General features: G+C 43.7%; 2 protein-coding genes and 1 long non-coding RNA gene across 5 annotated transcripts in view; 1 reads left to right on the top strand and 2 right to left on the bottom strand.

Moving 5' to 3' along the window:
• Window positions 1-14,105, top strand: part of LOC309476065 (uncharacterized protein) — a 120,525-nt gene that overhangs the window by 51,892 nt on the left and 54,528 nt on the right. The gene's annotated exons all lie outside the window — the stretch shown is intronic.
• The window catches only part of LOC309476378, an 83,697-nt gene that overhangs the window by 44,327 nt on the left and 25,265 nt on the right, over window positions 1-14,105 (bottom strand). The window lies entirely within an intron of this gene.
• On the bottom strand, window positions 527-10,980 carry LOC309476261 (SLAM family member 5-like). The gene is made up of 4 exons (XM_082139536.1): window positions 10,562-10,980; window positions 3,606-4,156; window positions 2,954-3,021; window positions 527-2,384 (listed from the first exon to the last, which is right to left on the bottom strand). Exons 1-2 carry the CDS (start codon window positions 10,854-10,856, stop codon window positions 3,822-3,824), a joined length of 630 nt encoding a protein of 209 aa, XP_081995662.1. The 5' UTR covers window positions 10,857-10,980; the 3' UTR covers window positions 527-2,384; window positions 2,954-3,021; window positions 3,606-3,821.

Below are 14,105 nucleotides of genomic sequence, written 5' to 3'. Positions count from 1 at the left end.
AAGCTATTGTCTTCCGCGTGAGCTGTAAATCTGACTTCATGTCACTTTTTTTAGAAGTTGAAAAAAAATGTGCATTTTTTTTTTTCATCAGTGTGTAAAAAGTTCCAGTCCTGTGCTCCAGACATGAATGATTCCTGAAATAATGTGTGTTGATGATGACGAATCAGGGAACAAAACACAGGTGTGGGTGAAGAAACTAGCATTATTATTTTAAAGCGATCAGACCTGAATGAAGATGATGAATCAGGTGAAAAGTCCCTCAGACACACATTGAAGGAGGAAACCGAGACATCAAACCAGAAGATCACGGAGACTGAGAAAAGCACAGAGATGTGGCCACTTTGACTAGTAAACAACCACTCAGAGGAGTCAGAGCACCCTAGATTGCCTACTAAACAGGTAACATCCAACAGAACATTGTACTAACACATTTTTGCTAATAGGCGTAGCAGTTTATCTAATAAAATTTAAATAAAAACAAGTTTCATGTATCAGGATTAGGTTTTTTCAAGTATCATCACTTCACCCACACCTGTGTTTTGTTCCCTGACTCGTCATCATCCTACAGAACTGGAGCAGGAGTGGATATCTTGAGCTGTCCTCATCACTGCATCTGGACTTTACCACTATCAAGAGATTTTCTATTTGATTATGATCTTGATCTCATTCTATGAATTTCTACCTTTATGTTTTATGGACAGGACCACTGTTATGCTACTGAAAAAAAAAAGAAAAAAAAAAGATTGTTAGCAGCGTTTAGTTAATTTCGTCAAAAATAATGAAACCAAAATAAATGAACAACCATCAAACATAAATAAAAAAATTGTAAGTCATACATTGCATTTATTCTTAAAATGACCCAGACACTGGCAGAAAAAAACAGGATATGACCACTATAAGGGAATAAAGTTATCAAGAATAGTTCTGCTTAGAGAGAACTGATGCTAGATCTAGTAATAACTTCTGAAACTGCACTCTCAGAAATAAAGGTACAAGTGATCGATGCAGAGGTACCTTTTCAACCATTTAGGTACTAATATGTACCCTTAAGGGGTAAATAAGGTTCAATGGTGTACCTTTTTGAAAATCTACTGCCCCAGTGACAGCTTTTGTCTTTTGTACCTTTTTTCCTGAGTGTCGCACAGCTTTACTGCAGGATCGCTGCATGATATAGATCATCACGCACACAAAGTATATGATATTTTCATTTTTCACAGTAATATCACTGTTTTGTTAAACACCAGTGCTGAGTTCAGTATATTTTAGTAAAGCAGGTTTTCTGTAGAGCAGAAGTCGACGGTTTCATGTGAGCAGGAATGGAAAAAGTCCTTCAACCACAGACTATTCACAGACTATTCACATCTCAGAGAGAGATGGCCACAAACTGACATCAAACACACACGTCCATCAGCAGAAACACTCATGCACAAGCTGTCCATCCACCCAGCAGATCAAACCACATTTCTGTTCAGATGTGAATACATGAGACCACAGTGTTCATGAGTAATTGGCATCTATGTTTTAATGAGATTTACACAAATGGTCTCTTTAAGACTTTAAAAGTCAAACATGAAATGCTCCAATGACCCATATGATGAAGTTTTTAATAACCACTGTATTTAATCTTTAATTATTATAATTTAAACTTTGATCTTGCTCTATGTCTGCAGGGATGTCCTGATACAATATGGTGATTCTCACCAAAAACTCAACCATAGACTCGGGTGCTTTCACACTGGGCTTAATTTCTATCGAACCCTGGTGCGTTTGCGTGCATCTTACGTCATCGCAAACGTGCACGGCGTATGATAGAAAACAGAACTTATTTATTAACTTATTAATTTGGTGCTAGTATGCGCAGCTGAGTAAACAGGTTTACTGTGTGTGTGTGTGTGTGTGTGTGTGTGTGTGTGTGTGTGTCGCATAAAGGTGGCTTTCTGCTGCTTGCAAACGGACTCTTTTGAGGAGACAGTGGATTTGTGCAAGCTCACTCTCGCTCGTACACTATCATCCCTTACATGTGTTTTATTTAACTAAATACATCATAATCACTACTTTACTTCCTGAACAAGTGTGTAGCCTACCCAAGTCCATGTTGCTTTCACATTCATGCGAACCGCAGCACGGTTTTAGTGCAACCGAACTCAGACCACCTCCTCCAGGTAGTCTTGGGTTCGGTAACCCAGTGCGCACCCAGGTCCGCATGACAGCGTTCACATTAGCGATTTTTCATGCGAACCGTGCCCCGTTCCTAACTAAAGTGCCAGTGGGAAAGGACCCATGAGGTTGTCACATTTGGGTCTTGTTCTGAGAAAAAGATTGAAGTTTGTTCATCTTCTCTTTGTGATTGGTGCATAATCCACATGATCCTCCTCTTTTACTTTCTGTAAAACACACAACACAAGATATATAGTTATATATTGTATATAATTCTTTTCTGAGGAAATTACGTGATATAACATCTTTTATATCAGTGGTTCTTAACCGGTTATGCTAACATGTTTATCTGATACAATAACTTAAAATTAAGTTTAACAAATTAGTAATAATTAGTTTATATTAGCTCTTAGTCTTGTGTAAGCCTATATTGTATACAAACCATTAATTGTTTTCCTTAGTATAATTACATTCATTGAAAATATTACAGATCCTTTATAGATGAAGTTTAGAGGTCCTGCTGTCTTTCAGTGTTTCTCAGTTGCTGTAAAAATGTATTACATTTCAAATGACTAATTGCTTGCTAAAAATGTAATCTGTGATGTGATCCAAACAACACAATAGGAAAATAACATACGTTTTTCTTGCATTGATAATCTTATGGCTTTTATTAAACATCTGATTTGGTGCTGTTGTATTTGATGGATCATTATACAGTCAAAAACACAATTGCATCTGACTCACTGCTGAAATAATACAGAGAAACACAACATTACTCAATAATACATCGTCTTACCGTTTTCTGTGTGTTTCTTTTGTAGAACGCTGGTTCAGCGTAAGTGATCTCGTCTTCACGAGTCTCAGCTGTTTCAACAATAATAGATGCATTAAAACAACACAACTCAATACAAAATTAGATCTGGTTCTTTACAAAATATGTGTTATTAATAATATTATGGCAGTCAAAGTTAAAGCACACATTTCATTAAATGTTTAACACTGCCATTTTTTATCATTTATAAATCAAACCCAGGCAGGATGTTTAACAAAAGCTAAGTCAAATGCATTCCTTGTTTGGTGAAATTGATGCTCAACAAGTTCAACAAAGTAATCAATAACATATTTTGATTTGAGCACCAGCTGCATCTTTACACGTGTAAAATGATGTTCATAAAGTGGAGAAAGCTTTTGTATTTTTAATGTTTTGGTGCCATTTGAGAAATTAAGAATCTGTTGCTGTTGTTGTTGTTGTTGTTGTTGTTTTTAAACACTAACTACACATATTATTTTGGTTTCTTTTCATATTAATAATCTCAAGGGTGTTAACTACAAAATAATGACAATTATTATTTTTAAATTATATTTAGGGCTATCAGTTGACTAAATATATTTAAAGTATATTTTAGAGTATAAAGTTTTGTTTATTATAATGTTTAAAAGCAGTAAACACTTGCCTTCTCTGGCTATTTTTCTACATTTCTTGTAGATCCAGAAGATCCCGAATCCAGCAACAATCATCAGAGATCCAGCAGAGATCAACACTATATAAAACAAAGGTAGGCCTTGATCTGTAATGGACAAAATAAGCCGTTAGTGTGAGTGAATCTGTCCGTCTGACCTAGCAAACACTCAAACATCAGCACTGTATAGCATGAAAGATCAGGTCAGTAAATACACACATATATCATCAGTGCTGTGGTACCTGCACATGTGTGACAGAGTGTGTTGATGTCCAGATGTGTGGTCTGGTTGCTGATGGGATTGTTCAGCACACAGCTGTAGGTGTTTTTATCCTGATATTCCACCTCCAGAGGTAGAGAGAGACTGATGCTGAGATCACACACACTGATGCTGGACAATACACTGATTCCTTTGTACCAGGAGAGAGTCGCATCACTCACATTCACCACTGATGAACACACCAATGAACAATTTGATGATGATGATGATGATGAAGAACATTGTGAAGAGTTACTGATGACAGGAACAGGCAGACGAGCTGGAAAACATGAGAGAATATAAGATAAATATGGGTAAATCTAAACCTCAATCTTATTTTGAGTGTGTTGACTGACAGTGAGTGCATCTCAAACTATAAAATATTTCAGTGTATAAATATTTAAAAGAATATTCTGGGTTAATTTTAAGTTAAGCTCAATCTTATGCAATTTTGACAATGTTGTTTGTCACAAAAATAATTTTCCATTTGTCCACCAGAAAAGCACAAATCTATGTTACAGTCAAGCGCTGATGGTGTGGAAGCTTCTTTCTGCCACAAAATTGTGCTATAAAACGGGGAAATTACCATAAAAAATTTTTTATTAAGTGGTGGAAACAAGTTTTCATAGAATGGGGTCGATCTGTAAATGTTAAAATACTCACTGTTTCAATAGTACAGCCAAATGATGTGATCAATGTTTGTGTTAACATGGTTTTAGTGTGAAAAATCACTATCAAAAATCGCTAACCTTTTGCCACGACAATATATCATAAACTGTAAAATGACTGTAAAAATGCTGAAGTTTCCTTTATATCCTCCAAATATTGGCCTAATTTGTATAAGTGTCTCGCCGTAACCTTCAAATGAGAGATGAGTTTCCCTTTCAAGGCGGTAACTTCGACATTACGTCAACTGTGACGTATATGGGAACTCCTCCCTTCTCCATTTTGCTGAAATCTTATGGGCTAACGCCAGCTGGGGACAGCTGGCCAATTGACGCGAAGCATGCAAATACTGACAGGCTGCGGGCAGTATAAATGCATGGGTTCGTGGCAATAACGTCAGAATCTCTCTTTTCACGCTAAGAAATCATTCGTCATCGTGAAGTTGCATTAGAGGACTAATAGTCATTTTTCTTCGACGCATCCGATGGCTACTACATGCCAGTTATGTGCGGGCCCCTTAGACCCGCCCGACACTCACCTGTTCTGTGTCGCTTGCCTGGGCCTCGCCCACGCTGAAGCGGCACTAACGGACGACACGTGCGCCCACTGCGCCGAGCTGCCAGTGCGCGCCCTCAGAGCCAGAAGGGAAGTGGCTCGATCAGCAGCGGGGATAAGGCCCACTGCCGCCAGCGAGCCGCTGGTGGGCCCTCCCCCATCCGACGACGAGGTCTTCGATGCCGTCAGCTTCGCGGACGCGAGCTTTCGCCCCCCCCACGCCGTCGCGAGCTTCGTCTCCTTTGGGGCTGGTGGGGAAGACGACTCCATGTCACTCTCGGCGTCGGAAAAGGATTGGGCGTCTCAATCCGAACGCCCCGACCAAGAGGGCCCTGCAGACCTCCAGGATGAGCTCGTCAGGGTCCTCGGCAAGGCCGTCTCTGAGCTGGACCTCAAGTGGAGCGCTCCGGACGAGCCAGCCAAGAGCAAGTTGGACACTTGGTTTCTCCAGTCGAGCCGTCGTCAGACTGCATCGAGGAGAAGTACCCCGTTCTTCCCAGACGTTCACGAGCACGTGGTGAGGGCGTGGGCTGCACCCCAATCGGCGCGCACCCACTCGAACACGCAGGCCATGTTCGCGCACGTGGACGGGGCGGAAGCCCACGGATATGTGCGCATGCCCCCCGTCGAGGAGACCGTTGCCGCGCACCTGTGCCCGTCTTCATCTGCACTGGGGTCGGACCGCAGCCTGCCATCCAAACCGTGCAGGTTCACCGCCCACCAGGCGGATAAGGCCTACGCATCTGCGGGGGAAGCAGCTTCAGCTCTACACGCCATGGCGATACTACAGGTGTTCCAGGCGAAGCTACTTCAATCCCTAGACGACGGCACAGTGGACGCTGACGTCATCAGGGATCTGCGCGCGGCAACGGACCTCGCGCTGATGGCTACCAAGCGATCTGCTCAAGCCATCGGCCGCTCCATGGGTTTCATGGTCGTCCTCAACAGGCACCTATGGCTAACCCTAGCTGACCTGAAGGACACTGACCGCAAGACGCTCCTGAACGCTCCAATCACTCCCTCCGGCCTCTTTGGTGACGCCGTGGAGTCAGTCACGGAGCGTTTTTCTGAGACGCAAAAACGCGCGAAGGCGATGAGCCACGTGATGCCCCGTCGCTCACTCCAGCCATCGGCGAGATCCCGCTCGTCTTCGGCTCCTCGCCAGGCTCAAGGACAGGCTAGACAGCCCGCCGTGGTGCCCCGCCCCGAACCGGACGCCCGTTTCGCCCGCGGCCGGAACAAGCAGTGGACGGGACCTGGGAAAAAACGCCAGGGTCAGAGTCAGAGGAGGAGCCCGCGCCGTGAGAGAACCAGCGCGCCATCCTCGGCTACCAAGCCATCCACCTGACAGAGCGGTCAAGAGGAAGAGAGAGCGTGCGGGGGGGCCCTCCCCCAAACGCCGTGTTCTAAAGCACCATGTCCCCCATGTTACCCCGGGCGACAAGTGCATTGTGTGTGCAAATGTTGTTTCTGTTTGTGTGAGTTCCACAATAAAAACATGTACCCCTGCACAAAAAGAGCTTTTTCTTCCTCTTACACCAAACACTGTGTCACTCGCCCTGCCCCAGAGCAGCGCAGAGTCACAGTCCATAACTATAATGGCCTCTCGAGGGCACGAGAGTGTCAACATTACACCAAGCCCATCGCGAGCCGCCCTCCCGCCAGTGTTTTTAGACTCGCGGGGGCGGGGCTCCAGTCAAAACACATCGTCACTAGCTACGGCGGCAATAAAGCTAACGCGTCCGCTGTGTCACTTCACGGACGCGTGGGAGGCTATTCCGGGCGTTTCACCGTGGGTACTGGGAATAATTCGGCACGGATATTCTCTCCAGTTCAGACGCAGGCCACCCCGCTTCAACGGCGTGGTCCCGTCACTGACCTCGCCCCAAAACGTTCCCGTTCTGAGACAGGAAGTTCTCAGTCTGCTCGAGAAAGGAGCGATAGAGCGGGTCCCTCCGAGCGAGCAAGAGAGCGGGTTCTACAGCCGTTATTTCGTGGTGCCAAAAAAGGATGGAGGACTCCGTCCGATACTGGACCTGAGACCCATCAACCGAGCACTTCACAAGCGCGCGTTCAGAATGACAACACTGAAACAGATCCTGGCACAAATTCGTCCCGGGGACTGGTTCGCTTCAGTGGACTTAAAGGACGCCTACTTTCATATTCAAATAGCGACGCGCCACAGGCGCTTCCTGAGGTTTGCTTTCGAAGGGACGGCTTATCAGTATTCGGTGCTACCGTTCGGACTAGCCCTGGCTCCCCGAACATTTTCAAAGTGTGTGGACACAGCGCTCTCCCCCCTCAGATCGAGCGGGATGCGTATCCTGAATTATCTGGACGATTGGCTGATATTAGCCCACTCAAGAGATGTGCTAATCAGTCACGTGGAAACGCTGCTTCGCCACCTGGATACGCTGGGACTGCGTGTGAATATGCAGAAAAGCGTGTTTATTCCGAGTCAGACTATAACTTATCTGGGAGTATGTTTGGACTCGGTGGCGATGCGAGCCCACCTCTCTCAAGAGCGCATAGAGACAATCTCTTCGACCCTGCGCCGTTTCAGACCGGGCAGGTCTGTTTCATTGAGAGAATTTCAGAGGCTCCTGGGACTGATGGCGGCGGCTTCTTCAGTGTGCCACCTGGGTCTGCTGCATATGCGGCCGCTGCAGTTCTGGCTGAGAACCCGAGTTCCGCCGAGGGCGTGGTCTTCAGGCCACAAGCGCATTACGGTCACTCACAGTTGTGTCAACACTCTGAGACCGTGGAGCAACCCGGACATATTCAGCCCAGGAGTTCCTTTGGGTATAGTGACACAACGCACCGTGGTCTCGACGGATGCATCAACCTCGGGCTGGGGAGCAGTGTGCTTAGGCGTGCCTGCCTCAGGCCTGTGGTCGGAGTCACAGAGAGAGTGGCACATAAACCGTTTGGAGTTGGAGGCGGTGTCCTTAGCCCTGGAAGCATTTCGGTCAAAATTGGAGCAGCAACATGTACTGATTCGAACCGACAACACGTCCGTGGTCTCGTACATAAATCGTCAGGGCGGCGTGCGCTCCAGAGCTCTGTTCAAACAGGCAGAGAGTCTCCTGTTGTGGGCGGACCGTCACCTCCTCTCCATAAGAGCGGCGCACATCCCCGGTCTCCTGAACCGTGGAGCAGATATGCTGTCGAGGAACGGGATTCCTCAAGGAGAGTGGAGGCTTCACCCTGGGTCAGCCCAAATGATTTGGGATCGATTCGGGAGGGCGGACGTGGATCTGTTTGCCACAAGCGAGAACACGCACTGTCGGACGTTCTTCTCGCTATCTCACTCCCCACTGTTGGGAGATGCTCTGACATCGCGCTGGCCGGAAGCCAGGCTTTACGCGTTTCCTCCAGTGAAGATTCTGCCTATGGTGTTGTGCAAAATCAGAGAGGAGAGAGCGTCAGTGATCCTCGTGGCCCCGAACTGGCCGAATCAGCCCTGGTTTGCGGACCTGAGAGAGTTAATGGTGGCTCCCCCATGGCGAATCCCCCTCAGGAAGGACCTGCTGTCTCAGGCGAATGGCACGATATGGCACCCCAGCCCCGAGCTGTGGAACCTTCATGTGTGGCCGCTGCGGGGACTTTAGTGGAGCGAAACACTCTGCATTCTCGAGTGCTGAGCACACTCGCGGAGGCGCGCGCGCCTTCAACCAGACGCCTCTACGCTCTGAAATGGGGAGTTTTTACTAAGTGGTGCCAGGACATCGAAATTGACCCGGTGACTAGTTCAGTGTCGGATGTTTTGCGCTTTCTGCAGCACAGAATGGATAGCGGCAGTTTGCCATCAACACTGAAGGTGTATGTAGCTGCTATTGCTGCTTTTCGTTCCCCGGTCGACGGGCAATCGATTGGTAAGCACGCTATGGTGACCAGGTTTCTCAGGGGAGCGAGGAGATTGTGTCCATCACAGCCGCCCTCTGTGCCGCCGTGGGACCTAGCTCTAGTTTTGAGAGCCCTATCTCTACCACCGTTCGAGCCCCTAGCTTCGATTGCGGTCAAGGAGCTCTCTTTAAAGACGGCATTACTCCTGGCTCTTGCCTCAGCGAAGCGCATCGGGGACTTGCACGCGTTCTCGGTGAACGACGACTGCATCTGTTTCGGACCGGGCGATTGCAGCGTCACTCTCCGGCCGAGACCGGGATACGTTCCGAAGTCACTCAATACACCGTTCAGGGCACAAGTTGTTTCCCTGCCCGCCTTATCTGCTGAACCGTCAGCCTCGGATGACGCTGACGCCCAGACCGCTGTGTGCCCGGTCAGGGCTTTGCGGATGTATGTGGATCGCTCGGCCGCCTTTCGTCAGTCGGACCAGCTATTCGTGTGCTTTGGTGGATGTAATAAGGGACATGCTGTTTCAAAACAGAGGCTTTCTCACTGGATTGTGGACGCAATTGCTTTGGCTTATAAATGCCAGGGGAAGGATTGTCCCCTTAACATCAGAGCTCATTCTACGAGGGCGGTTGCCTCCTCGTGGGCCTGGTCTAAAGGGATGTCTATCCAGGATTTATGTCTTGCTGCTGGCTGGTCTTCTCAGAACACATTCGCCAGGTTTTACAAGCTGGATGTACGGTCCGTAGCGTCTCAAGTGCTTTCGGTAAGTTGAGTTTACTCATGTACCGTGAAACTGTGATCCAGTGCAGTAGCTACCTTTAGCTAACCTGTTATGGTTATTAGGTTCATACAAGTTGTCACCGCGAAGCCGTCGACACTGTGTTTTCTCTCATGCTTTGAGTGCTTAATGTGTTGTGCCTGCCCTGTCACTGTCAGTGCAGACCTCACGTTAAAATTCTTGGGATATGCAAATTTTGATAGGGTTGAAGCTGCCGTCTCATTGGCCTACCTCGGCCTATCAGATGTGTGTATTCCTAAGCGGCGCGGCTATTGGCTAGGAACTGTTGTATACGCTTATGTGACAAGGGGTTCCCCGTCTGGGCTTATCTTCTCTGCTCTCACGGCGTGATTTTATACAGTTCCCATATACGTCACAGTTGACGTAATGTCGAAGTTACCGCCTTGAAAGGGAACGTCTCCGGTTACTATGGTAACCTCGGTTCCCTGAGAGGCGGGAACGAGACATTACGTTAACCGCCGTGTCGCTGTTTGATCAGCTGTGCCAGCGTTCAGTCGTGATTCTGACGTTATTGCCACGAACCCATGCATTTATACTGCCCGCAGCCTGTCAGTATTTGCATGCTTCGCGTCAATTGGCCAGCTGTCCCCAGCTGGCGTTAGCCCATAAGATTTCAGCAAAATGGAGAAGGGAGGAGTTCCCATATACGTCACAGTTGACGTAATGTCTCGTTCCCGCCTCTCAGGGAACCGAGGTTACCATAGTAACCGGAGACGTTTTCTTTGTGGTAATCGACACAATGCTACAAATGCTGTGGATCGAGTTTTGCTTGTAAATTTGTAAAGGACGAGACAAATGATCTCAACTCACCATAGACAGAAACACTGAATGTTTTTATTGTCAGCTTCACTCCACTTATCTCTAGTTGATAATCTCCAGTATGTTCAGTTGTGGTGTTTGTGATGGTCAGAGATCCAGTTTGATCGTCCAGCTTCAGTCTGTCTCTGAATCTCCCATCAGGAACATCATCAAATGTGGAGAAGACTCGGGTCTCAATGCTGATTTTAGCTATCAGAGATTTTTCAGCTCCATATTTCCACAGTATGTCTTCATATTCATGTATTTTAGTAACATTAGAGTTTAGCGTGACAGAATCTCCCTCCATCACTGACACTGACTGTATCTCATTTGTTTCGGCTGCACACTCCTGATGAACATGAACAGAAAAATAACAGATTAAAGCTTTTGTTAGTTTACAAAGATTGAAATCAGTTCGTAACCTTTAACAGCAACAAAGACACAAAACAATATGAAAAGTCACAAATATGAACAGACAAATTTGAGGGAATCAATAATGTGATCTTTAAAATGATTTGCTGTAGAGCAAAATAAAAAATATATGATAAATGATTTACAGCTTGAAAGTTTAATTTCAATACATTCAGTATTCAATACATTTGTTATTATTGAATTCCCATTACGTTTAGTTGTCTATGATTACTGCAGAAGAATTCAAAATTATTTAAATTATGTTTTTAGAAATTGCTGGGGAGGATTTTCATTAGTAATCATTGAAATCAAGATTGCTAAACCAACAAGAGAGATTTGATCGCAGTGGATGAAAATAATCTAATTTGAACCGCGCCACAGGAGTTTATTACTCTGATATGTGAATAAACAACACAAATATGTTCATAACTTACCGATCAGACGGCAGAAGCACAAACAGAACAAAACAAACATGTGAAACATTTGCAGCTGTTCAGTGAAACGCCTGATCTAATAAGACTATCAATGAACGCACAACAGATCTTAACAAACACAAGCTTGTGAATCCTCCCCCGACAGAGTCTGACCCTCACTGTAAAAAATTTAACGTAAAATCAACAGTAACTTACTGGCAACAAATATCCAGCAAGCTTCTGTATTTTATTCCACGGTAATATTACTGTAAATCTGACAACAGTACTTCACAGCATACCGTATAATAACTTACAGCATTTTTATACTGTAAAATTAATTACAGTGCTTGTTTTTGCACTGTATTTTAAAATACTGTAAAGTTACTATGCAGTATAATTGATTATGGTATTTTTATATACAGAACATATAACCAACTACAATCTGTTACACACTTAAAAAAAGAATGAAAGCTAAAGTTGTGTATGCAAAAAATATTTCACAAAGTTATATTACTGATTTTTAGATGTTACGTCAATTATGACAACACACAGAAGTAAGTTTAAAATTATTTATTAAAATTTAATTCATTAAACTAGAAACACTCCAGACTTGGCAGGGCCAAGCAAAGAGCGAAACTCATCCTCAGCACACTGCAATCTCGAACTGTACACACTGAAAGAAATGAAAAACATATTCAACACTGCATAGGAGTACACAGAGAGATTACTTTTATGAATTTTAGTGCATTATTCAATAAATAAAAATGACTTACCTCTGTTTTTAATGAAGGAGCAAAACTCATCCTCAGCACACTGTAATCTCAAACAACTGTACACGCTGAAAGAAATGAAAAACATATTCAACACTGCATAGACGTACACAGAGAGATTACTTTTATGAATTTTAGTGCATTATTCAATAACTGAAATGACTTATCTCTGTTTTTTAATGAAGGAGCAAAACTCATCCTCAGCACACTGCAATCTCGAACAACTGTACACAATGAAAGAAATGAAAAACATATTCAACACTGCATAGACGTACACAGAGATATTACTTTTATGAATTTTAGTGCATTATTCAATAACTGAAATGACTTGCCTCTGTTTTTAATGAAGGCGCAAAACTCATCCTCAGCACACTGCAATCTCGAACTGTACACAATGAAAGAAATGAAAAACATATTCAACACTGTAGACGTACACAGAGAGATTACTTTTATGAATTTTAGTGCCTTATTCAATAACTAAAATGCCGAGACGCGGGAATTCATTCGGCGGGACTTTCACTGCTGTGTATTCACTTTAAGTGTGCATCGTATTAACGTTATAAAATGTATAATATGACTAATAACACTGTGGTTGTCCATTCAATTCGTGTAGAACATAACTTACCGGTAGAGTTATGTAAGTTATAATATTAGCAGCTAGTTATATGTTACATATTGTTGTATGAGGCCTCGATCGCGACAGGCAACACACACACGGTGTACTGTAACTTAACGTTAACGTTAAGTTACACACAAGTGTTCAGATTCAGAAACAAGAACATTTCGATTACTTTGTTCTAAACTTGAAAATAATAACTGACATTAACATCAAACCTTGTGATAACTAGTAATGTTATTTGGCTAACTGGCTAGAATGTTCACGTTAAAAAGCTAACGTTACCTTAACTTTACCTTTCAAACTCACCACAATTAGGATACTTAACGTTAACAGTTAATGGTAAAACGAATATCTTCACATTTGTAGTGGTGGAACATTTAAAAATAAAAAAAATTAAGATTTTGAATACAATTTTACATCTTACCTGGCTAGTTCTTGCTGGTTCTGCGTGCCACTGCTCCGTCGTCGAAGTCAGTCAGAATGAAATGGAAAATTCTAGTGTGACGGACGGTTAGATGATTGGTTGCCAGGTGTATCCCGTGCGATTCGCTCTTTATCATTAAGTGTGTAAATCTAAAGCAAAATAACAATAATAATAATAAATCACGGAAATCGATTTTTATCTATTTTATATTGCCTATATTAGTGATCATTGGATGGGACTACATCTCCCATCCAAACATTTTAGGCTATAATAACCTTTGAGATTAGTTGGGTTTGTGACCAAATCTGGCAACCATAAAGAAAAAGAAAAAAACGAAAGAAAAAAAAAACACCCAAGCAAATTTAAACCTTTTTTAGCTATATTCTAAATGCCTTAATATATGGGTTACCTTATGAAACGATGCATTATAAAATTCCTAAGCTGAAATAACCTCAATAAACCAAAAAATGTCCTCTGTCGGGCTTGTCTGTTGGAATATACTGTCATCAATTTAACAGGAGTATAAGGATTACTGTAATTATTTTCTTCCCCCCACCAAAGAAAAGCATAAATTGACAGCAACTTTCCTGTAAATAGTTATACGGTGACAAAGCTTGAAATACAGCAAAAATAATGTAAAAGCTATAAAATTGACAGCAACTTACTGTAAACTGTTTCTACAGTAAACTTTCACTGAAAATACAGCAATAATACTGTGAAAACAACAGAAATCATTTACAGTGCTCCTAATGCACACACACACACACACAGTACAGTGCCATTTCACGAGTTCACACTTTATGCGGATTTGTCGTGCTGTCCGGGGGGAGGCTCCGAGCTTTTTGTCCGAACCCAGAGTATTAATTATCTGAACGTGCTCCTCCTGAACTTTGTTAACAAAACATCATTTAAAAACTAC

The sequence above is a fragment of the Leuciscus leuciscus genome, assembly GCF_965113295.1.
Source record: "Leuciscus leuciscus genome assembly, chromosome: 15".
Lineage (NCBI taxonomy): Eukaryota > Metazoa > Chordata > Actinopteri > Cypriniformes > Leuciscidae > Leuciscus > Leuciscus leuciscus.
The sequence above is the reverse complement of the archived record's forward strand: the minus strand, read 5'-3'. Positions and strand labels throughout refer to the sequence as shown.

Bases quoted from the DNA above. Each gene is read 5' to 3' on its own strand.
- LOC309476261 (XM_082139536.1), bottom strand. From the start codon at position 10,856: ATGGAGGGAGATTCTGTCACGCTAAACTCTAATGTTACTAAAATACAT. The intron at 4,157-10,561 runs GTGAGTTGAGAT...CATGTTTTCCAG, and splicing joins ATTCAGTGTTTCTGTCTATG to CTCGTCTGCCTGTTCCTGTC.